The sequence below is a fragment of the Guillardia theta genome, assembly GCF_000315625.1.
Source record: "Guillardia theta CCMP2712 unplaced genomic scaffold GUITHscaffold_32, whole genome shotgun sequence".
Lineage (NCBI taxonomy): Eukaryota > Cryptophyceae > Pyrenomonadales > Geminigeraceae > Guillardia > Guillardia theta.
Window position 1 is genome coordinate 75,375 of NW_005434642.1, and position 24,935 is coordinate 100,309.

Genomic DNA, 24,935 nt, shown 5'->3' on the forward strand with positions numbered 1-24,935 from the left:
CTCCTGATGCTCTTTGCTGCTTCTTGCCAACCTAACCGTGTCTTATGATCTCAGACTTCGAAGCTTGTTACTCATTTCCTTCTCATCCATTTCTTATCTGTACATTATCTATACAACCTCATCAAAACGAAAAAGAAGTAAGACAGAATTGATGAAGTTGAGCTAGGTTAAGGCTGCTGGATAGCAACGATATAACGCGGTTTGGTTTCTCTCACAGCAAGGCTGAACATTTTTGTCCTCAGGTGCAAATGACGGAGGTCTGGTAGGAGGAGCTTGTTGATCCCTGTGGGTCCAGTCGTCTCATCCTTTGCAAGGAGGCACACAGAGAGCCATGACGGAGTCGGTGCGGCAAGGCATCAATAATGCTCTGCTCATGCGCTCGAGGTCGGTGAAACTGATGAAAGATGAGGAGGTGGATAACGTAGAGGTCAAGAAGCGCATGAAGTTGAAGGTGATGAGACATGTCGCCTTCTTCTCCTGACAATCATCCCAGCTGCAACTTTTCTCGACGCTGAGAGAGACAGAGGACGAAGTGAAGTCGATTAAGAAGTTGAACAATGGCCGTTTGATGATCCTCTTCTTCAACGCTTTCATCGCTATGGTTGGACTTCTCCTGTCCATCGTCATCTCAGAGACTTGTCGCTACGGCTACATCCCGACCAGCCAGGAGATGGCTCAAGGCATGCTCAACCCGCTCGATGATCCATCAACAGGCTGCAGAGACAAGCCGAGAAGGATTGTAATTTTACAGTGTTTGATCTCGCTTTCTACCGCTGTACTAGCCTCGACGATCATCTACGGCAACTACAAGCACTACAAGATGCTTAAGGCGATGAAATCGTTTGTGTTGACACGACAGACCATGTCTGTGGAGTTCTTTGAGCAGATCAAAGAGTTCAAAGCGTTCTACTGGAACGAGATGATCCTCTTTGATATCAGAGAAATCGTCCTTTGTTGTCTTGTACATCCATTCCCTTGGTGAGGAGGATTCTCGCGTGCAATTGAAGATTTGATACTGCAATCAGGTTCTTCAAGACTATCACTGTCGAGCAGATGAATAGGACAAGCATCTACCAATTCGAATCTCTCATCGTTATCTTCATGTTCTTGAGACTGTGGCATATTGCCAAGTTGCTGCTCCATCTGTTCTACAGATTTTATTTCGAGGAGAGCATCTTTGTGCTGGGCAACAGCTACGATCTCGTCAAGATGTTCGAGCAGAAGCCTTACATCTCACATGTTCTCATGTTCAAGACCTTCCTACGATGCCACCCTGTGAAATGCATCTCGACTTGGTTCCTCTGCCTCTTGTTCGTTGCTGCCTACTGCATCCGTATAGCCGAAAGCCCTTCCAACTACCTTCACTCGGTATACTTCTGGAACCAGGTTGCGTTATCCCATCCTCACTACAACGTGGTTCTGACAATCAGGTTTGATCAGATGTGGATGGTGATCGTGACAATGGTGAGGATGATGTTGATGAGGAGATTCATCTGAATGAAATTTACAGACAACGACGGGATATGGCGGTGAAGGATGCGCAGGAGAGTGTGAGACGTTTGACATTTGCGGTAGATATGTATCCCTCCTCTCACTTTGGCAGATTGATTTGCATCGTCGTAATGTGAGCGGCTAGTCGTCTTGATCGCTCATGAGGATGACGGGGCTCAGGTTGCTGGGGATTCTACTGGTTTCAATCACCACAGCCATCATGACGACCAAGCTTTCTCTCACGCAGAACGAGACTGAACTGCTGAAATACTCTGAGGTAGACATGCAATGTTGAGATGTTGAAGTTGACATGATGACTTGACAGCTGCAAACATTCAAGAAAGCAGCTGTCATTGCAAGCGTGAAGTTTTTACAGCAGATCTACCGGGTAGCAGACCAACAAACAACATGAGCGTGTAAAGTTCTCTCGCAGACGAATCGAGGAAAGCAGAAGAAAGATCCCATCCTGCTGAACAAGCTGAGGCGAGCCTTGTTCAAGACCGCCTACCTCTACAACATCCACTTGTGCGCCCAGGAGTCACCCGTGAGTAGCGACTCACTGAAGTCGCAGGCAAGAAGTGGAAGAAGCGCGTCGGAGGCAGCAAGAAGGAAAAGAAAAGGCTGCGGGGGAACAGGTGGGCGAGACGACTCGGGAAGACCCAGGGCGATTGCAGCAGATCATGGATAGACAGCAGGAGCTTCTGGAGTGGAAGGCGACGGTAGACTCCAAGATGGAGGCGCTGCAGGTATCTTCCTCTACCCTTCAACATGTCTCTTCTTCCCTCTGCTTCATGGCCTTTCTCATCCCAGCGTTTCCTCCCATTTTTGCACTCTCGTTCCCTCCTACTCCTGCTTCCCCTCCCTTCTTCCCTCCCTCCCATCCTCTCCTGGCGACTCTGGAAGGTTCATCACGCTTCTCATCTCCTTGCAGGGCTCGTTGGACGAGATTCTCAGCCTCCTCAAGGCCAGGGATCGTCAGCCCATCACCTTCAGGACTGAGATCAGCAGCTCGCACGTATCTCCATCAGCGGGAGCAGCGGGAGAAGGAGCGGAAGGTGGGCAAGCCTCCGGCCATGCCGTTAAGACGAGGAGGAGGCACTCATCGAAGCCCAAGACCATCTCGACTGAGCTTCTCAGCATTCTTCCCAGCATCGACTACAGTCTCAGTCGCACACGGTCAAACAGCAAGTCTAGGGATGAAGATCCCGATATGGCCAAGTTGCGGGAGAGACTCAGGAGGCAGAGCCTGAAACCGAGCCCGACAGCATGGCGCTCTAGTGAAGAGATGAAATCGCAACTCCGAGGGTTTTCATCCATGTCATCATTCGCCAACGTGTGAAGGCGACAGATAGACAACTTTACTTGTATATGTTTCAACACAGAATACTTAGCTGGGATATGGTGCAACAAAGAATATTTTACTTCGGTATGTTCAATATAGACAACTTAGCTTGAGCATGTCTCTACACAGGAAACCTGACAGCATCAGTCATCGAGCTGGGTCAAGAGCGCAGCTCCTCGTTTGACCCAGTGGGCCTCAGTCATCTTGGAGGGCAGCACCATCTCCATCACGAAGTTGGTGCTGTGACCTGTGGTGGACAGCGTTCCTCTCCTCGCGCTTGTCTTGTAGAGGGGGATGGGGTAGTCGCCGTCCTTGAGCTTGAAGTCCGTCACGAGGATGGGAATCAGTTGAACCACGGGCATGGGCTCGAACAAGACTTTGGGAGACTGCTCTGTCAGGATGTTCTCTTCGTAGTCCCATGCTGCCCCATCAATGAAGAGGCCATCGATGTAGCAACCGTCCTCAGCCCTCTCGTTGGGTCGCACGAGGATGGTCTTGAAGTCCCATCGCAGCGTGTCGATAGCAAGCTGATGCTTCCTTGCGAAGTTCTGCAGGGTCCCGGTGAGGAACGACTGCGTGAAGTAGAAGCCCGAGAGCCAGTAGACGGGCGGCGGACCCTCGTCGATCCACTTCTGCAGAAACTGCAGGCGGTGCATGAAGTCTTCGAAGTAGCTTGCCAGAGGTTTGAGGGAGGGGTATGACACGTTCAACCACAGACTCGGTACCTGCCCCACCATGAACGAGTTGGCAACAGCCTCTAGGTCCCCGGACATGACGATCAGGCCCTTGACGGCCTTGATGAGCTGCTGCAGGGAGTGTCGTATCACTACGATCACTCGATTGAACCTCAAGCACTCCTGCGTCAGCACAGTGTTCATGCTCTCCTTGTAGTCCGTGGGGTACACCTCGGCCACCTCGTCCACTCGGAACGGCAGCCCAAACCTGAACAGGTCTGACTGGGTCGGGAGCGACTCTTCCATCCTCTGTGCCATCTGCTCGAGGAAGGAGTCGGAGCTCTGACCTCCCTCTGCCCCGGACGACTCGCCCTTGGGCATCAGGAGGAGCATAGACTCGAACAGCAGGTACGTCTCGTTCTTGGCGTACGTGATGTTGGCGTTCTCGTGTAGCCCGAAGACTTCCGGCTCCTCCAGCAGGGGGAAGTTGCGGATGTACCCCAGCTGCTCTTCAACTGACAGGTTGCCTTGCGGGACCAAGTATTTCCCAGACTCGGAGAAGGAGTACTTCTCGTCAAGGATGTTGGGGTTGTAGATGTCAAACAGGATCTTCGACGTTGTCCGCCTGTCGAACGCGTCCGTGACTCTCCCTCCATAGTTGGTCTCCCCGGCGGTGTACCGCAGGGCCTCCCAGGGCACGTTTTCAAACTCGTCGAGGAACATCTTGAGCTGGGTCTGGCAGATCTTCAAGTCGCTCTCGGTGAACTCGTAGGGGATGTTGAAGCCCAGGGGCCCGAACTTCCTTCTTTCCTGCAGGAGGGCATGGAAGAAGGCAAGGCCGAAGTGCATCTTACGCAGTTCACGTGGTTTGCTGCACGAGTCGAAGAAGGAGTCTTCGAGGTTGACGTAGGTGTTGAGCATGTTGGCCCTCAGCCCTCTCGGAGGCTGCAACGTCATCTTGACGCCGTTCTGCAGGATGGAGACAGGAAACTTGTCGCTCGGGTAGCTGGTCAGCCACAGGCGGAACTGAGGGTGAGCTCGGTCTGCCGTGAAGCTCTCCACCTTGGCCTCCAACGAGGGCATCCAGCTGGGCGCCAGGTGGCAATTCTGAAGGACGATCCAGGTACCAGCATCGATCGCGTCGTCTATCATCCGCTGCGCGATCGGACCCTGTCCTTGACCGAGAGACAAGCTTTCCAGCTTGACCCCGAAGGAGTCGGCGAAGGCGATGAGGGAGGCGTTGGGATCAGCTCCTGGCGACAAGAGGAAGATGAGAGGAGAGACAGGGTTCGAGTCCTCGTAACAAGCTTTGAGATCGAACTGAGGGGGGTCCACGTATCTCTGACCCATCTCACTGATGATGAGGTTGGTAATCATCGGAACCACCTTGTCAGGTCGTAGGCAGCGCATGATGCAGAGCTTCTGGAATTGACTCAGCGACTCAGCGGAGCCGGGCATCGGCAGGGCGAAGGGCTCGTTGGAGTCGTAGATGGTCTTCCATTGCTCCAAATGAGAAGAGACCTCGTGCGAAATGTTTTTGAATGGACCAAGAAAAGACAACTGCAGCAGCTCCGTCCATGCTCGGTCAGGAATCCAGTCTGCTGGTTTCTCTAGCTGCTTCTCAGTGACTATCCCACCGATCCCGCTGAGGAGAAACCTGAGCTCCTCGACATGTATCTTGTTGGTGAAGAGCATCAGGCGAGTGCAGACAAGAAAGGAGTACAAGATCTTGTCCTTCTCAAACAAGGACCTGCAAACGTTTCTGTACAGTGAGTGAGTGAAGCGCTCGATCAAGATGTTCACTCTCTCTTCCACCTCGGCATTGGGGCTTGGGTCGTTCATCGCGTTGACAAACAGGTTGATGAACCAATCGAGCGAATACTGGTACATGGGCTCGATGTTCCTGAGATCCGCAATGCAGAAGAATAACTGCGATCCTCTCTCAGGGTAGGGAGCGTATTTCATTCGCGTGTGATTGATCTCAGCCTCTGTCTTTTCAGCTGCTTCCAGCGCAATGCCGATTTCATTGGAGGTGACTTTTGACGCAGAGAGCGTATTGATGAGCTCTTCATCTTCAAGGATATCTCCTCCAGCCTCTGAAAGCATCTTCAAGATCTTGTCTTCAATCTCAGCTAATTGCTTCTTGTAGCTCGCATTTTGCACGACAAGCATCTGCCTCTTCGCTTCAAACTCACTCCTCTCAACCTCTACAGTAATGCCGAGCAGCTGATCTTGCAGCCCAACAGGCGTTATGGTAAAGTTGATCAGAACCACCTTGGTCGAAACTTCTGGAGCATAATGAGGGCTCGGTAGTTTGGTGGTGATGTACAGTTTGAATTGATCGTTGTATTCAACCGTGCTGTCACCAATGTTGATGACAAACGATCCGCCAGATTTGTAAATGGACTTGGACAACAAGGGCTCTAGGATTGTGTCTAGCGACTCGCCGACGTTCTCCAGGAGGACTGGTCTGCCGTACTCTACGCAGGTCTCGATGGTCCTTACAAAGTTAGGGGTGCTGAGCTTCACAACCCCGATCTGCGCCTCCTTCTCCATGTTCCTGATCCATCGGTTGGCTTGTCCTTGCGGGTCGATCATCAGCGGCCACCTACGGGACTTGGACATGATGATGGCGTTGTCGGTCGAGAGGGCGTCCCTCGGCAACCCGGCGATGTTCCAGTCACGGATCTGAACAGGGTTGCCGAGGATCTTTTCAAGCGCGATATTGCTGGAAGAGGGAATTCCTTTCTCCTTCACGGAGTGAACTGATTCTTCAATGTAGGTCGTGCGATACTCTGCGCTGAAAACACCGAGGTATGCAACGATCGAGGAGCTGATGAGCACGTCGCCGGTAACGTTCTGGAAAGCCTCATTCAAGGTTTGAACATTCTCGCTCCATCTAATTCGCTCGCTGCCCAAACCAGAAATCAATTTACCGGCTCGCACCAGTTTCTTCTCACACAAGTCCACCTGGTTTGCTAAGCTTACTTTCTCTTCATTCGCAGCCTTAAAATCCGCCTCGAGCTTTGCAATCTTGTCGAGCACCTGTCGGAGAGCATCTTGTTTCTCATGCAGGTCTGCCATCATGATGGCGAGGGCATCTTGAGCTTCCTTCAAGGCGATACGTTTGGGTTCCACTACCTTCGCAACCTTGTCGTATACCTCCATCGCTCTGACCCACTTGCAAAGCCCGGTAGCAGCCTTGCTTTGCTTCTCGATGACGTTGGGCATGAAGTCTGGTAAAGCGATGTAGGTCTTGATCTTTGCGATCACAGCTGGGGGGATGTTGTCTTTGTCATACTCGATCAGCTGCTGCATGAAATTCGGCTCTCCCAGCAGTTTTTGAGACGGCTTCCAATAATCGTCGATTTTGGTTTTCCCATCTTCGGACATAACCTTGTCAGGTTTGATTTGGAGCATGATGCATACCCCCTCCATGACTAATTTCACTCCCTTTGGCGGATTTTTCATAGACTTCATCTCTGTGATGTCGTTCTTGGTGAGAGATTTCAAAGCCTGGAGGGCAGCATCCAGGGCTGGAAGAGCTTCAGCTAAATCGTTTTCGCAAGATGCTTTCATCTCATTAGTCTTTTCTGCTTCTGTCTTCGCAACTGCTTCGTCTGCAGCACACTTTTCCTTGGTGACAGCAGCCTCAGCCGATTCCTTGTCCAACACGACTATCAGATCTTCTACTTCCTTCGTCTTGCTTGCCAGGATGGGTTGCAAAGCTGTAAGTTCTTCCTCCATTTGCGAAACATTCTCGGCGCATGCAAGCAACTTATTCAATCCAATCTCGTACCTGCCCTTTTGGTAACCTACCTCTTCTTTTTTCACGTTCAACAGGCTTTTGAATGTCGATATCAACTCCAAATAACTTGTAGGAGTCACGTAATTGTATCGGTTCACTTCTGCCAGGTACCTCTTGCTCAAAGATTGCGCCTGAACTTGAAATTGCATGCATTGATCAATGACAGGTCGTAGAATATCATTCTCAAGCCCTATTCCTTCTAAAGACTTTTGAGCAACAGCGATCAGGCCATCTTCTGGCCAAGGAAAGTACCAATCGATAGTACAGCAGTTCACAAGCGACGGGAACTGCCTGAGCCTGTCACGGAGACCCGATCCTATGGGGCTCATACAGATAACGATGTGCATGTTCTGCTTGCACTCCTCGATGAAGAACTCGATGGAGTCTGTCATAGTGAGGCCACGGCCTGCAGCCTTTGCTCGTGGAGCCACCGCGTCAAGAACCTGCATCATCTCATCTGCTGGAAAGAGGTTAGGCACTGAGCCTGTGTTGAGAATATTGTTGATGTCTTCAAGCATGGACTCAACAACTATCTGAGTGTCTGTGAATAAAAAGACTGCTCGATGGTTCTCGCAACCTGCCTTCTTGAAAAGAACCTTAAGATCCTCAAGCCAAGCTGCCTTATCGTAATTCTTCGATATTTCAATGTTGAACAGCCAGAACTCTCCGATAGATGCTGCAAGGCGAGTAAGCGACTGCCTCCCGCTCCCTCCAACTCCAACAAGGAGGGCATGGCCCCCAGGTTGCCTGAAGATTCGACACAGACGGCAAATATGCTCAATAACGTATCCAAAAAGAACCAAGTTCATAGGCTTGTTTGACATCAGATTGTAATCTTCGAGGAACTCTTCCACGACAGCAGTTGCAAGGGTGATGTCCACGACTTGTGTGTATTTCCTCTGCTCATAATCCAGCTGGCTTCTCTTTCCATCTAACATGAAGTCAGAGTACAAGAGAAGACCATTTCCATCAGCGCCCTGTCCAACTATGGAAGCGATCTGGGTCTTGAAGTTCTCTTGAACGACGGTGCTTTGCATCTTGTCAAACCACTCCTTGTCTGCAGAATCAATCAGGCGATCCTGGAATATTCTTCTACTCTCGTGGATCCACGCACGATACAAATCGTCGGCTCCCTTGATGCTTTCACTGTTCACTGTCATGATTCCTTGGATGACCTTTGACAGGTCCCTCAAGTTAAAAGTGTAATGCGACTTGGAAGGGGTGGGTAAAAGCCCTTCCGATATGTTCTTGAACACTTGAAGGGTAGCAGAAACAATGTGAGTGGTGATTGATGACGATACTGACGTGCACACATTCTGGCACCACCAGCTCAAAATCGTAGTGAAAATTCTCGTCATTCCCTCATCGTCGAAGGGGGTCACTATGATGATGTTATACCATCGTGTGTAGCGACATGTTATGTCTGTCCTGCTGCCCCCAGGAAGACCCATCGCAGCGATGTAAACGATGTCAACGAGCTGTTTCCATTCGATTTCCTTTCTATCCCACCATCCTCCCCAATGCATATGCTGGCGCAAGATCTCAATGGGCGGCTGAGCTCCATACTTTTCCTTTGCAGGCATATTCAAATCATCCACGAAAATAATCAATTTCTTCCCAAGTGGTGGACCATAGACGCCTTTCCTCCGTTTATCAACTTTGCCATCGATAATGTCTTGAGTTTGATTTGCTTTTGAGTTTGCCGAAAAATTCATGAAGTGGGATAAAAATGTTTCACCCATTCCTCGCATCAGGATATCTTTTACCATCACAGACTTTCCAGTACCCGTGTCACCACATAACAGGACTGGATAATCATGTCTTAATTGGGTTTGAATGATATATCCATACCGCAAGGTATCTATCGTAGGGACAAGAATGTCTTGAAACTTCTTGTCAGCTGTAATGGCAAAGTGGGGAATGGTATCTAACCAGCCTTTCCATTTGCAGGTTGCAGCATCCCAAGCACAATCATAGACTTGACCTTTGTCTGGCGGTGGACAAGACAACTTGACAGTATCTGGTGCGGAAATCAAGGCTCTCAGACTCTGATCGAACTTTGCCCTTCCTATCTCATCAGTTACACAACCTAGTGACCAAATCAGAGAAAGGAGGAATCCGCCATCAATTTTCTTAGCAATTTCTGCCAATTTTTTGAAATTGTCTTCTTCAAAAAGTTCTGACAGATGAGATTTCAGCAATTTGATCAAACTCAATACTAATTCAGAATTCTTGGTGGAAACAGGTTGCTTGCATTCTTTTTTCAGCGTCACAAGTAAAGGAGGAATGAAATAGTTGAACAACTGTTTTATATTAGGCTTGAAGGCATCGAGATGTGTTGGCAGGGACTCAAGCCAAGATTCGAGTATAGACTGCCAATCCAGCATGTGTGGCTCCATCAATACCATTCCGTTTCGACTGACCGTTGCAGGAGAGGCTACCGCCAAGTCTTCGGGCTCAAACATCATAGTCATAGTTGGAGTAAGCTTGATGATCTCACCACTGTTGAGACACAATTTCTTATTGTCATCCATCACTGTATTCATGTTTTCAATCCAAATGGCATCGACAGGTCCATCGAACAAAATCCATTTGCGCTTTACTCTCAGCTCAGGATCAAAGTCCATCTGTGCACATTTTCTGACTAGTGAAGCTCCAATACCCTCCACCCATTCTCGAGTGACTGGATCGAAGTTTCCGTATATCTGATCAATCGTGATTGCTTTGGGGTTCAGACTGAACATGGTAACGTCCTCGTAGTGTTTCTTATCCTTGACGTTGTTCATCCCATACTCAAGAACCTTGAAGACAGTCGTTTTCATCGACATAGCAAGACCAACAACCATCAAACTATGTCGAACTGTTATGGTCTCGTACAACTGAATGCATTTTGCGAGCAAAGTCTCCGTAGGCTGCACATTCAAGAAATGGGTCTTAGATGAGCTGACAGTGAGAGGATTGGGAAGTCTGTCAACCAGTTCTGAGCATGCTTGAACCAATCCTGCCTTCAACATGTCATAGTCAGGTGTCGGGGTTACAATACCAAGGAATAAATCAGATGTAATGCCACGGAATAATGGTAAATCTGCATCTGTAAACTTTGGCAGGTTTACATCATTGATGGCTCGCAACACAATAATATCTTCCTTCTCGTCCAAAAATTGACGCTTCAGTTGCCCAGCAGCAGTAAGAATCGACTTCACTGCTCGCATACCAAAATCGTAATGCACCTGCGAGGATAGCTGTTCGCTTGAGATCTGGAGAGACTTCACCAACTTTCTTGCGAGATCTCTTGCATCTGTGAATCCATAAGAGTACAAGCAAATTTCTGATATCATGGCATAATCAGGAACCATCATTGCACAAGGACGAAACAAAGCTTTCAAATTATCTGGAAGTTCACTTCTCCCGGCATATCCTGGGTTCATTGTGATGAATGAAGAAAATCCTTTCACCAGGGGAATATCGCTTCCCTCAAACACGATGCGGCTCAATCCCCTTCGCAAGCCGTCACTCAAAGTCAAAATCTGTTGAGCAATCACTGAAAGCACTTCTAGATCGATTCGATTGAATTCGTCGAAACAAGCCCATGCGCCACAACTGGCCAAGCCTTTGAAAAACTTGGCCATTGCCAGGTAATCTAGACCGTCCGAACAATTGAAAACAACGCACTGCTTTGCAACAGCCTTGGACAGATCTTTGACAGTTTCTGTCTTCCCAGTACCCGCTGGGCCCTCCGGAGCTCCGCCAAGGCTGAGATGAAGAGCTCCCATCAACGTGCGGTAGCATCGATCGGTTAGAGGCGTGACGACCAAGCGCATGGAGTTCCCGAGGTATTCGTAACTGTAAGGGAGGGTCGCGTTCATCATCTTCGTCAGGATCACATCTTCTCCTTCTAATGGCTCCTCGTAATATCTCAGTTGGGAATTCCAGTCAAATTCATGGATAGAAGAAACACCATTCGTCACCAGAGTGCTGGTTACATCTTTGTTGTGCACGTCGAGAACCACCATGGCACCAACAATAAGCCGGGCTTGCTTGGACATGTCACCCCGAACGAGCTCAACAATCTCTGTAAGTTCCTGAATCATCTTGGTTTCAACTTCCTTCACACCGTTCTTGCCTTGTGAAATCATCGCAGATTCAATGTCCTTTGTCCAATATAGACAGTCAACGGCTAGCACAATCATACCAGTCATTTCCTGAACAAATGATGTACGTACTGCATTGGCGTATTCAGCAATAGCACTTCTTCCTATGTTCTTCAAGGACTTCCTCATTGAAGACTCTAACTCCAGCAGCCATCTTTCAACGTTGCCCCTATTTCTTTCCGCATCTGGCTGTACGGGACATTCAGAAGTAAGTTGAACCACTTCACCTTCGCCAGAAATGATTGAGATAATATCCAGCATTGCTCCTCCTTCAGCTTGTTCGACCTCTGTCTTGCCTTTCATTTCAACACCACATATTGCTTCGAAAATCTTTGGAAGATGCGGTACGACTCTTCGTGGATCTTTGGTTTCTGACAAGATATCCAAAAGTTCATCATTGCTGAGAAAGTAAAACCTGGGAAACGCACTTCTCTTCGTTTCAAGGTAATCATTCAATCCTTTTTGGACAATATCTAACGTCTTGTTTGCGTCTATGAAATGATTCTTTAGATTGTCAATATTCATTACTTGCAAGACTGCAGGCGCTTCCGCACCAGCTTGCATGGTCTGCCGCCAGAGCTGGTCCACCTTTTGAAATCGACGACCCTCCGTTGGCATCTGTCTCATGATGTCTGGCGAGGCGAAAATCGGTTCCAGATACAACCATGTCTTTTGAAACTTAATCCATTCTTCTAAAACGTCTTGCATGTATACCAAACGATTGCTCCATTCAATCACAACAGCTTCAAGTGGCTTAGCATAAGGGGATCCACGCATGGATTGAACTTTGACGATTTGATCATCCAAAAGCATGACTGTTTCTTCAATTCCTTTCAGAACGTAAGTGCCAGTGTCTTTGTAGGGAGAGAATTCAAATTCTAAATCTTTCCATTCAGTTTTCATCTTGTCCAATGCTCTCTCAAATCCATACTCTTTGGCAGCCTGTTCTGACAAAGTTACCACAAATTGCTCGTGTTTGTCTATTTCCATTTCAAGCAAAAACTTCAAAGTCAGAGATACGTCTGGAACAATCTCCTTCCCAACTTCTTGGCTCAATTTAGTCCAATGCCTTTCTCTCATTCCCGGGTTGCGGAGTGCAGCAATTAGAGGAAGATATGGTCGGAAGTTCTCTAGTTTTTCTCTGAGAAGGGCAGCAACGGACTGGGGTTCAGGCTTGCCTTCGAATATTTTCTCTGCCTTGACAGAAAATTTCCACCAAGAATTGACATTCATTTCAATGCTCTCAGCATCAAGTTGGTTGAATGAGCCATACATCCAATTCGGAAATCCTTTTTGGAAGTCTGCTGAGATGGACCACAATTCTGCATATGGTTTGAACGTAGATGACAGGTTGTCTATTTCGAGGTAACTTGTCTGTGAATATTCAAACAATTTCTCACGAGAATTTATCAGTTCAGCTGTCTCTTTAGCTTCAATCAACCTTTGATTCAACAACATAACTTGACCAGCATACTCTTCAGCTTGTTCCAAGTCATTGTAAGAGAAAAATCGATTAATGTCCGCCTCAATTGACAAAAGATCCTTCTGGAATTCAACCTTAGTGTTTTCCAGCTTGGTCTTGAATTTAAAGCTTTCGTCTTCATGTCGTGGCACGGCATCTTTTCTGGTCTGATTTAGAACCTTTGGCTGCTTGAAGGCATTCCAATACAGAGCAAGATCTTCAGAGTCGACATCGTATGCAAATAATTCTAACACATCGAGCTTTTCTCTTGCTCTTGAGATCTCAACGGTGAGTTCATGCATCTCTGCTTCACACGTTATCACATACTCCTGCAATTTCGCCAGCTGCTCAGGATTCTCGGGAGTCTCCTGGAGTTTGGATAGGATCTTCTCAAATGCATCGACCATGGATGTGTTCTGTTCGTGTGCTTCATATGCCACATCATTAAGCATTGACATCTTAAGCTTTTCAGCCTTTGCCTCTAGCTCCAATATAGTCTTGGAGTTAGAGACTTCATACATCCTCAAAATCATCAGGTTTGGTATCCGTCGCTGAACTTCATGACAGGCTTGCATGAATCTATGAATCTCAGCTTTGGTTTCACTCAAAGGATGTCCAGATTCCTTCCACTTGACCACATGTTCATCCACGTCGGTGACAATAAGATGATCATAAACATTGAACTCATTGAGTAAAGCTTGCGGAGCAAAGCAATTATCTGTGATACACCGCTTCACCCGATCTATCGATTCTTTGATGAAATTCTCAAAGTCAATGCCCACGCATGGTTCCAAAGCAGTCTTGGAGGATTTCGCACCGATGACTTCTACCCCAAAGGATGGTATCGTCTTTGTAGCTTCCACCAGCTCTTGCACCACAGAAACAGCTATTCTCTGAATTTCCTCAAGCGGAGGATCGATCGTTAAGGATCCGTTTGAATAATTCACAGAAATGCAGAAGAGCGGAGAGCGCTGTGAACGAATTCCGAATGACAGATCTGAAGGGAGAGTTTCCGGTTCCCCAAAGAATGTTTGATGATTGCCTTCAGATGTCAAGTTCTCGTCCTTCATCGGTCGAATAAAGCTTTCAAGAATTCTCACATAAGTCTGAATGTCTTCATACACCGAGTTTCTGATCGCGTCTTTCAGCATTTGATTTCCAAGTTGCACGATTCTTGTATATTTCACTTTTTGCTCAGCAGAGAGAGATTGCCCAATTGTTGCTTCCTCAGTGCTGTACGCTTGTAACAGCGAGTCTATCATGGACTCCATCATGGACGAAGTGACTTCCTCAATCGCATGACTCCAAGTGTCCTTTTGTCGTTTCAAGAATGCATCTATTTTCATGGGTTCATTGCTGAATGATAGAAACCGAACATTCTCAGCCTTGGTGATTTGACTTTGAAATGCAAACAAAGATAATAACAAGTGAGATGCAGCCCAAGGCAGACCAGCCTCTACCTTTTGCACAACACGTCGGAAATTTGATTGCTCATGTTCCTTTTCATAGACAACCTCAAGATCTTCTGAGAGTTTTGTCGATAACGGTACTGTACATATGACTCCCTGGCCTGGAATTCGAAGAATCGTTGCAGGCAAGTCCTCTTGACCATGCATTTCCACTGGGTCTAGAATTTCATTGGCGTTCTTGCTGGGTTCTATGTGGTTGAGCACCAACTTGTTCATGGTCCTGCAAAAGTGGAACAGCACCTCCTCGACGAGGTCGAAGTTTCTCTTCAGCCGATCTGTTGATATATCTAAGCCTATTCTCTGTACAATAGCATGAAACTGCTCTGGCATCAGTTGGAGTTGATGTTCAATTTCCATAGAGTCTATCAGTCGCTCGTATCGCAGCATGGCTTCAATTCTGGTGCGACTGTCAAGAGCCTGCTGCCTTCGCCGTACATGCCGTTGAAGATCTTCATCTTTGAAACATAGATTCAACCTGCTTACTTTTTTGGTCTTTTCATTGTTGAGCCACTTGACAAGAAACATCTTTTCCGATTCGATCCAACACAAAGTCAGCACCTCTCGCCACTCACACGTCCCATCACCAAAGTGCCAGAGGGATAATGCTGGTTTCGGATTGTCAGGTTGAATACTTTTGAACATGGATGGATCCATCGTTTCATAAGTCATGTCATCAAAGTATTCTAGAGGGAAAAACGATGGGTTACTAATTGCTTCTTCGTATGCTGGTTTTCTTCTGGATGCCTCCAAGGATAGAAGGTTTCTTTGGATAGCCAGCATAATCTCTGAAATATTAGTTGAAGTCTTTGACACTATTTTTGCGTCTGTGAGATGTAGCGAGTCATGAGAGGAACTTGCAACGCCCTGGATGGAAGGATTTCGGAATGTAAAGTGAGAACTTTTTTCGTTATTTGCTTCACTCGTTGATCTGTATGAGTGCTTGGATTCTTTTTTCGAGGTGACAATTTTTGAGTGTGGCGCTCGCACAACATTTTGTTGAGCTGAAACACAAAAGTCAAGATGATTGCCTGGAACTCAATTTTAAGCACCTCCAGTTGAATTATTCTTCGTTCCGACCCATTGCTTGAATTGCTACAATCCTCGAATCACAACACAAACATAAGGAATTCGAACAGCACCTGTGAAGTTTTCTTGCTAAGATGCTCTCCTTCATTCTCCTTTGGAACATGGATGACCACATTCCATTCTCCCGGCTTGGGCACGTTCTTCAGATCTCGAGCCTATTCAAATCCCTCAGCATATTCTTCTCCACATGATTCACTTCAAGCACCTTGAGGTTGATTTCCTTCACATTTTCCTCCTCGTACTGTGTGAAGCGCTCGTAAGCTTGCTCTAGCCGCGCATTGGACGCGCTCCTGTGTGCCATAGCGGCAGGAGGCGGTTAGCGCGATTCTTCACTCAACCCACTTGCACCCCACCCCCTGCCCCAGACTGCGGAGCCTATCACTGACGTCCCCCTGATCCTCTTACATCTCAAAAACTCCTTTCTTAGCACTAATGAAATAAGGCATAGTACCTACCCTGAAGCTCAAAGATCTTATAGTCGATCACTTGAAGCCTAGTTCCTTGCCAACTGTTGGCCCTACCTCAACGACCGTAGTCAGAGAGCGCGGGCCCTCATCCCCTCATCCCCTCATCCCCTCATCCCCTCATCCCTTCATCCCCTCATCCCGGGGCCCCCCACTGAACCGGCCCCGCCGTACCGCCGGGACGCTCCCGGACAGTCAAGAGTCGGTGCCCGATCGGACGGCGAGGCCCGGCCTCGCTCCGGCAGGCCCCTGCTTTAGCAACTCAGTCGTTCTGAGTGCAAGGTTTAACCGAACTTCAAGCCGACTCTCAGACGGTGGATGACCGATTGTCACCCTGGCTCAGCCTGCGTGATCATCAGGCCCACCGTGGCCGCACGCGCTGCGGTCGGAGCGGCTTGCGGGACTCGAATAATCACACGTGGCGACAGCCCGGCACTGCTAGGCTGAGGCAGGTCGGACTCGGGGGAGTAGTACGTCACGGGTGACTCAATTGGAGTAAACATTGAGTTTTACTGCTCGTGGGTGTTGCAGGACTCATGCAGAACTTAGAGTCCAGTAGCATACTGCTCATCGCCGACGCTGAGACGTCACTGAAGGCTTTTCTTCTTCCAAGTTGTCAATGAAAATGAATGGATTTGCTGTGAAGTAGTCCACCAATCTTTGAAATCGCTTTGGCTTTGGCCCAGCGGTTTCCAGCTTGTACACCTTAATTCAGGTTAGGCACGATGTAACAGCGAAGCATGACAATGAATCACTTCAAGCATTTCGTTGAGGGCAAGATCAAAAGCAACTATTTTCCTTTCCTGTAGTTCTGCAGCGTACTATGGCAAAGTAGTCAAATTTCTTGGAAAGTGGCAGAGCAGAGGTACTCACAATCTCTTCAAGTAACTGTATTCGAGCACTTCGAGGCGCTATAAGTTTTCCCTGTTTCAAACAATTATTCAACCAGCCTGGTTCGAACGAAATAAATCAAATCTGCTGTTTCGAACCTCAACCCACTTCTTGCGTGCTGGCACTGCAAGTTCTTTGAAAATGGCGATGTCACTCATGGTCTCGATGACCTCCCTTCAATCAAACAGATCATCAACAGCAATAGATATTCGCTAATTTCACCTTGCAGAGACTGCCCATCGTCCGAAGGCATAACCATCTTCACCGTCTTGATCAAACCTTTCTCCCTCCTTGAGCCATGCCTGGGCATTTCTGCTTTTGAGGACAGCAAAGCATAAGATCGCTTGTCACCTCTTCTAAACGTCTTTCCAGTTCGTATCGACTGCCTTTGATCCCAATCCTTCTGCTCTGCAGCTCCTGTATAACACAGTATCATTGGAACTAGATTGTGAACATGCCGGAAACTCAACCTCCCGGATCTCTTCCGTGGACATCTGACTGGGCAGTCGCGTGTGCTTCCCCGACATCAGCACACTTCCCTTCCTCTCGAGACTGTGCAAGATTTTGATCTTGTGTGCCATTTCTGAGCGCGAAAGCTGAAGAGCATCATGTGAGGTTTCGACTTGTGCGTTACAAGCATACTTTAGCATCCCCCTTGCAGGATACTCCCCATTCTTCCAATTTACGAATTTGATCCTTGTTCCACAACTGTGACACAAAGTCATTCCAAGCATGGCAGAACAGATGGTTCCACTTGATTGTACCTCGTTGACCATCTTTTGCATCGACTTCTTGGTTGCATTATGCACGTCGACATGGGAGAGTGACTTGTCTTCTTCTTTGCGGCAAGAGAGTTCTACCCTTAAAGATTCTGACAAGTAGGAGTGTAACAATTATCGCAGACATGCTTATCAAGAGCGTCCATACCTTCATCCATGTGTTTAGCGTCCAGATCTGCATTGGCAGCTACGGGTCTACGTCGTCTCGGCGGTGAGAAGGCATCGAACTCGTGCAAGATCGGCGCGCCGAACGAAAGTCTCTTCTTCTCTTTCTTTTCAGCGGACTTTGGTTTCTTCTGAGGAGTGAGCAAGGACAAGAACTTTGTTATCTTTCCAGGCTTCTTGCTCGGGGATTTCGACTTTGGCGGAGAAGGCGATGGGGATCGTTTCCTTTTCTTACCTTGACTGGATGGTGACATGTGTCCGCTAACCTGAATGAAAAACTAACGTTCACACGTGTACAACAAGCACGTGTACAACAGGCACGTGTACAACAAGAATCTGTTTCATGCACTACATTTCTCGGATTAATTGGTGCAAACCTCGATCAGCGCATCAGATCTCTCACTGCCAACAAACTGGGATGCGAAAATTCAAATTCAAATGTCTCCGACACACCGTCCTCCTTGGCATCTCACTGTAAGGCCGTGCAGGTCCAGGAGATCACAACCAACCACCTCACACCTTCCCACATCCTCAATGAAGTTTCTTCATCGTCCTCAAATGCTCTTCCTATCCTATCGATGTGCTCTCGTGGGCATGCGGCATGGTCTAGGGAAGCTTGTCATACCGGTGGTAGGAAGGGTCACAGTACCGCTATGGTAGATAAATCACTAGTACAAAATAAGATCAACAATATGTACATGTAGATACAAATCAATAAATAATAACTTTAGAATATGTTATAATTTGTGAATCGTGGTACAAGATCACTTTTATGTCCAGAAAAGAAATATTTAAAAAGTTTTTGTAAATCTGGTACAGGGGATAACTTGTATGAAGGTCTAAATGCTGGTCTAAATGTGCTACTGTGAAAGCTGAGGCGGACCAACCAAAGATATAGAGCTAAACATGTGAATATATTTATTATACTTTAAAAACAGTTATAAAGTCGATGGAACACCGGAAAGCTGTTGCGCAGCCAGCGCCATCTTCTCTTCATGCATGCAAGTTGTCTGATGCTTGCGTTTTGTATCCACCCCAGATCCCACTCACACCATCGCACACATTCATGTATGTTTCATCATTCTCGACTGCCTGAGACCCATATCACACCCCTTCTTCTCGATTATGTACCTGCACACTTCACGTCGTCAGGCAATCAGACTTTTCTTTTGTGGATTATCATCTGTGACTTTCCTATATGAATTGTTGTTCTGATGCAAAAGCTATACTGCTCTTTTCCTTCCCTGTATGAGATACTTTCGCTTCCTCCGACGCATGTAGCCGTGTTGTTTGACAACCATGCATAGTTGATTGAATTTTTCTGTCCTGGCTTTGTCTTCTGTGTCATTTATCCCTTCATAAAGCCTTGTCTCACACGTTTGTCACCTTTCCTCCCGGCATTGCACTGTCGTGTGAACTAAGATCGGATAAGAAGTGCGAACGGTAGTGAGTTACAGAAGCATGATGTAACGAAATGACAAAGTTCCATGGATCAGAATGAAAACAGCTCGAAAAGCACACACGAACGCCTCACATACATACACCCTGATCATTTGGCATGAATATGAACATTTTGCACAGACCAGCCTGCTGCAATGGCAGCTGCGAACAAGAATCATATACGAAACGGGGAGCAAGCTTTCCAGAAGATGGACAAGATCAATGCAGAGCTATTTACCCTGACGTACGGCAGTATGGTACAACAACTGTTGAAGGACTACGAGGACCCGAATGAAGTGAACATCCAGTTAGACAAGATGTAAACAAGATTGTATAACTTATTTTCGATTTGATGTCTTGTGCTCAGGGGCTTTGGGATCGGGCAAAGGTTGATCGATGAGTTGCTGGCTAAGAGCAATGTCGGGCAGTGTTCTGACTTCCGTGAGACGGCTGAGGTCCTAGCCAAGGTTGGGTTCAAGATGTTCCTTGGGGTCACTGGCAACGTGAGACCTGTCAGGCTGCTAGCGTTCTCTTGATGTCTGTCTGTCAGATCTCCAACTGGAACCAGGAGGATACGGAGTTCAGCCTCCTCCTCGATGACAACCCTCTGGTGGACTTTGTGGAAATCCCGGATGACCTGAAGGAGCTCAAGTACTTGGCTTGACAAGCGCTGTCTGTGGTTGTGTCATGCTCTTCGCAGATACTGTAACATTCTGTGTGGGGTGATTCGTGGAGCGTTGGAGATGGTGAACCTGCGAGTGGAGTGCGAGTACACGAAATGTACGCTGTGGGGAGACGACTGTATGGAGATCAGAGTCCGCCTGTGAGAATTTGTGCCGTTTGATGCTGTGCTCCTGACTTCGGTTTGCGACACCAGGTTGGAAAAGCTTGAAGACAAATATCCATTCGATGATGATGACTAGATGTTTAATTCTTTCTTAGCGCATCCCCTCTGCGATGCGACGTGTATGTTTTATTCTAACTTCGATCCGTGGTATCGAGATTATGGAAACTCATAGTCTGGGACCCCCTCGATTCTCATTCCATCTCATCTGCGATCAGCTCTTGCTCGTAAACTTGTCCATACTGAAAGTCAAGACCCAGCTCCTTGCAGAATTTCTCCACCACAAACTTCTCCTGTGGCTCGCAGAGCACAATCGAGGTCCCCTCAGCCCCTCCTCTCGCCGTCCTCCCTGCTCGATGAACGTAGTGGTTCGCATCGGTGGGGAGGTCAAGGCTGACAACGTGGCTGAGGCCGGGGATATCGATCCCTCTCGCTGCGATCTCAGTCGCCACCACCAGCGGCACCTCCCCGAGCGTCCCCTCGCGCAATCGTCGCATCACCTCCTTTCTGTCCTCCTTGGACTCATCGCCCTTGAGGGGGGCAGCGATCAGGCCGTTCTCGAAGAGCTTGTCGCAAATGATGTCTACCCTCCTCTGATCGTTGACGAAGACAAGCAGCCCTGTCATACCGTTGAGGTTGAAGATCTTCTTCACCAGCGCGATCTTCTTCACGCGGGGGGTCACAATTACACAATGTCTGAGCTGGGGGGGGAGCCGGAGCCCTGCAAGGTCCAGCAAGAGAGGCTCCTTCCTGAAGCTCGACTGCGCTAGCGACTTGACGTTGTTCACGTTGCCCGTGGCGCTGGCGAAGATGGTCTGACGGGCAGGAGAGGAGCAAGCTTGGAGGATCAGATTGAGGTCAGACTGCATGGCCTTCTTCAGGCACTGGTCCACCTCGTCCACGATGAGATACTTCACCCCCTGCAGTCTTATCTTGGCGCCCATCTTCGACGCGAGCTCAACGATGCGTCCTGGTGTGCCTACAAGGATGTGGGGCCGGCTGTTACGGATGGCCTCGATCTGGCGCTGAATGTTCGCTCCTCCGATAGCTTGAGTGGCGAACAGTTCTGTTCCAACGATCACTGACTGCACAACCCTGAGAATCTGGATGGCTAGCTCTCTGCTCGGAGCGACGATGAGGAAGGAGGGGCCCTTGCGGTCAAGGGAGTCGAGCTGTGCGAGGAGCTTCTGGACGATGGGGAGGACGAAGGCGAGAGTCTTTCCGCTGCCGGTGTAGGCGCTCAGAATGATGTCAGACCCCTCTAGGATCCTGGGGAAGGAAGACTTCTGCACAGGAGTTGGAGTGAAGAATCCGTTAGCGTTGAGGTTGTCAAGAAGAGCCTTTGAGGTCAACCCCAGCTCCTCGAACTGCGCGCGGGAGTTGGAGTTGTCGACAACAATCCGCTGCACGTTCGCCGTCGAGTCTTTCTCCTCCTTGGCCAGTAGCCCACGTGCCCGGAAGAACTCAATGTCTTCCTCGTCTAGCTCGTCCAGTCTCTCTTGGATCGGCTTCTCCTGGCGAGCAGGCGCCGGTTTCGCCTGCTATGTCAGGTGAGCAAATTGTTTTGTGCCGGGGAGGAGGAACAGGTGCAAAAGGATGCCGAGGGAGGAGGGAGGAGGGAGGAGGGAGGAGGGAGGAAGTGTTGGCGGGCAGAAAAGACAGCCATGGAAACATGACAAGGACGCACATCTTGCGGTCGATCTCTTGAAGCAGAAGCTTTCTGCGTGACGACGAAATCGTCGTTGGTTGTCTCAACGTTGGCAGAAGGAGGATTAGGAGCCTCCTTCACAACCTCGCTGAGCCTGACGCAGTTCAGCGATGTACCACAAGGACAAGTTATGTTCGATCCTACCTTGCCTTCTTCCAAGCTTCAAATGAGTTTTCGACCTTCTCCATGCTTTCCTCCTGGAAAATGCTTCAAAGAAAGCCAGTAGGGTTATCAATGAAAAAGATGCAAGAAAACGAAACAAAAATGATTGACAGGGAATGGACAATGACACAGAGCAGGGTTGTAAACAGAAACCAAAATCATCGCGGAAAATATTAGGAGTGTATCAAACAACTCACATCCTCCAGCTTAGACTGAAGAAGCGCAGGCACTGCTTTAATTCCATTGTATGAAGTCTCAGGCTTGTTCTTCGCCTTCTGCAGAGAAAGTCATGTCCTCGACAAGTGGGTGGTTACCTTGTACCCCCACCTTGGGCACATCAACTTCATTTTCAGCATCTTGCGACACTCTCTGCTCTGTTGGCTTCTCTTTCTTACGAGGCTGCACGATTCGAAAGAAAAGAAACATCACTATCTTTCTTTCATCATCGAACAAAGAAGACTGACGTTTACATCACTCTTCTTCACTTCCAACGATGCACGCTCACTCCCTGCCTCTGGTTTGTCAACATCGTCCTGCTCGAACTCATCTTCATCGCTGTATTTCTTCTTGGAGATCTGCAAATATTGAATGTGAAACAAAGGTCATTGCTGTACTCGACAAAAGCTCAGTAGAGCAGACAAAGTTGCAGGTGGTGGGGGGAAAGGCAGAGGAGGAGTTGGAAGAAAGGACACTAGAGGAGGAGGAAGTGGGAAGGGAAGGTTATGAAGTGGCAAGCACAGGAAGGGCAAGAAATAAATGAGGTGCAAGTGATACTACTACCCTCACCTTTTCTGCCACAAGAGCCTCAACCTGATCTGCGTCCAAGTCCTGGCAAACCAACTGTAAGGTGCCTCCTCCATACCCCGAGTCAGAACCTTCAGCTCTTGTTTTCTCCTCCTCAGATAGGCTTCGAGCTTCGCCTGGCTGAATCCATCATCCATCATCTAGCAAGAAGCCTCAGATGTCAGCGAGCAAGGATGGAAGGCTGTCTTCCTTGCCTTTTTCTTCTCCTGTTGCATCGCCTCCTTCCTAACATCTTTGCGGATCTCGTCGAAGAGGCCCTTGGGTTTCGGTTTCGTCTTAAAGACTCGTCCTTTCTTCGGATCCTCCCCGGGTCTTCTGCCTGCAAGGGCCCGCACGCTACATACATGCTCCCGGACATGAAGCCGCACCAGGCTTCCGATGGAATTCTGGGAGAAGGCCATTCCTCCTGGTCGACCGCTTGCGTCATGAACTCTGAAGAAGGGGGAAGGAGAAGAGGCTGGTGAGGAGAGAGACGTCAGGGACAGAGGGAAGGAGGAGGAGGCTGGTGAGGTGGGGGCAAGAGCCGCCAACGTAGTAACTTGCAGCACCAAAAATCTCGCCAGCATGCCGGGCTAGGGGATTTGGCCGATTTTGGTGGGTGGGTGATTGATTGGGGGTAGGGGTGATCAAAGAAAGTCAAAGTAGAGCAGTTGTGGTACATTTACATGTATACAAATTGGAAATATTCGAGGTTGTATGCCACTGCCATCGAAATCTTTCTAAGGGGGGTGCATACTTGAAATGGGGTAGGGTACCGGTCGGTGGGGTGAAGGAGAGATCGGGGGCCGGAGGTTCAATGAAGAAATGCGACCGCGAGAGGGTAGATAAGGCGAGAGCAGAAGACGGCAGGGGGGGAGAGGAGGAGAGGAGGAGAGGAGGAGAGGAGGAGAGGAGGAGAGGAGGAGAGAGAGAGAAGTTACGATGAGAGGATATCACCGGACAGGAAAAGGAGAGAAGATGTGGCGGTGTGCAATCTTGAACAAGTGTAAACTAACAACAGACCGGTCGGATACAAACATAGCTTTAAACTTTGCAAGGACGATTGAGGATCAGAAAGAGAAAAATCAAGCATACTCAACTAGAATGAATTCAAAGATCAAACAAAAGGAGGTATTCCAAATGCAGAATCCATCATAGGAAGGTTATATCTGACCAGCACCAGGGGAGCTGAAGAAAAAAAAAGTAGATACAGCTTCACCAGCTAGTTCTTGAAGATGCGGCAGAGAAGTATGAGCTGTTTGTGCTAGTTTCCTTATGAGCTTGTTGCTCGTCGTGAGCTCGATCCTATCCGAGTATCCTCTCCTTGGTGTTTGATAGGGCATTGCCACTCAACCAGACGCAACGAGCATGGCAGGACATAATTGAGGTGTTGAAAACTGGACGTCAAACCGACGGCAGAATTGAAAACATATGATAGAAAGGCGGAGGAAGAAAACCCTTGAGATGAGAAATTCCATGTTGAACAAATGAACATTTGGGAGCAACTTTTAATACATTGCATCTCAACATTCTCTTCTTCTGAGATTTGCCTGATACTTCTCCGGATGAATTGATGCAGGCACTTCATGAGATAAGCCATGCCTGTAAAACGTTTGCTTGATGCCCTATCAAATTTTGCTCCTTGCAGTTTCTTGAAAGCAGGTATCCCTTTTGCATGGTTGCCAAAGCGATACAGCTCCCATGCACTTCTGAAACAGTTTGCTTCTTGAGAAATTCGAATCGTTTTGAGATTCGCGTTGTGACTCGATGGACAGAAGTATCACGAGCAACTGACGAATCGCCATTGACACATTCTGTACTCACTCATTGACCTCCTGCTCACGTCTCCGAGGTTACGCTCCTGTTCATGGTGTCCCTCGCAACTGCTTCAGCATGCCCGTGATTGCGTCATGGTTGTCTGAAACCCAACCTTCCGTTTCACTTCATCTATTTGCAAAATGACCTCCAACAAACATTGGCTTCACTGTTCGTGATGAATTGCATGCTGACCTTGATCCTCTGCGTTTTTACCAGTGACTTTCATGCCATTACACATCATTGAAGCAATTTCGCCATCACAGGCTACTTCGCGGTTTTTATTGACGGAAATGACACAAGGCAAACCGAAGCAAACGAAGTAGAAGAGGATAATCCCGACAAACTCGCATCGACAGAATACTAGAAAAAGGAGGAGGCAGCGAAAACCGCTACTCCAA

General features: G+C 48.2%; 5 protein-coding genes across 5 annotated transcripts; 2 read left to right on the forward strand and 3 right to left on the reverse strand.

Annotated features, from left to right (window-relative positions):
- Positions 1-331: 331 nt before the first annotated feature.
- On the forward strand, positions 332-2,830 carry GUITHDRAFT_138463 (hypothetical protein; the record flags this gene model as incomplete). The annotated part of the gene is made up of 10 exons (XM_005832892.1): positions 332-451; positions 494-978; positions 1,026-1,430; positions 1,511-1,624; positions 1,672-1,768; positions 1,817-1,879; positions 1,925-2,035; positions 2,063-2,126; positions 2,155-2,237; positions 2,423-2,830. 10 exons carry the CDS (start codon positions 332-334, stop codon positions 2,828-2,830), a joined length of 1,950 nt encoding a protein of 649 aa, XP_005832949.1.
- GUITHDRAFT_94428 (hypothetical protein) lies at positions 2,796-13,644 on the reverse strand. The gene is made up of 2 exons (XM_005832893.1): positions 10,291-13,644; positions 2,796-10,248 (listed from the first exon to the last, which is right to left on the reverse strand). The coding sequence occupies exons 1-2, from the start codon at positions 13,501-13,503 to the stop codon at positions 2,977-2,979; spliced, it is 10,485 nt and encodes a 3,494-aa protein (XP_005832950.1). The 5' UTR covers positions 13,504-13,644; the 3' UTR covers positions 2,796-2,976.
- Positions 13,645-16,514: 2,870 nt separating this feature from the next.
- On the reverse strand, positions 16,515-18,036 carry GUITHDRAFT_108009 (hypothetical protein; the record flags this gene model as incomplete). The annotated part of the gene is made up of 10 exons (XM_005832894.1): positions 16,515-16,652; positions 16,703-16,768; positions 16,821-16,871; positions 16,937-17,012; positions 17,061-17,140; positions 17,190-17,255; positions 17,309-17,434; positions 17,481-17,546; positions 17,603-17,709; positions 17,766-18,036. 10 exons carry the CDS (start codon positions 18,034-18,036, stop codon positions 16,515-16,517), a joined length of 1,047 nt encoding a protein of 348 aa, XP_005832951.1.
- Positions 18,037-19,361: 1,325 nt separating this feature from the next.
- BET3 (trafficking protein particle complex subunit 3) lies at positions 19,362-20,280 on the forward strand. The gene is made up of 5 exons (XM_005832895.1): positions 19,362-19,541; positions 19,590-19,725; positions 19,773-19,873; positions 19,923-20,045; positions 20,100-20,280. Exons 1-5 carry the CDS (start codon positions 19,378-19,380, stop codon positions 20,143-20,145), a joined length of 570 nt encoding a protein of 189 aa, XP_005832952.1. The 5' UTR covers positions 19,362-19,377; the 3' UTR covers positions 20,146-20,280.
- GUITHDRAFT_70940 (hypothetical protein) lies at positions 20,261-21,433 on the reverse strand (the record flags this gene model as incomplete). Its single annotated transcript, XM_005832896.1, has 1 exon — positions 20,261-21,433. A coding segment is annotated over one exon (1,173 nt), but the record flags the coding sequence as incomplete, so codon positions are not given.
- Positions 21,434-24,935: the final 3,502 nt, after the last annotated feature.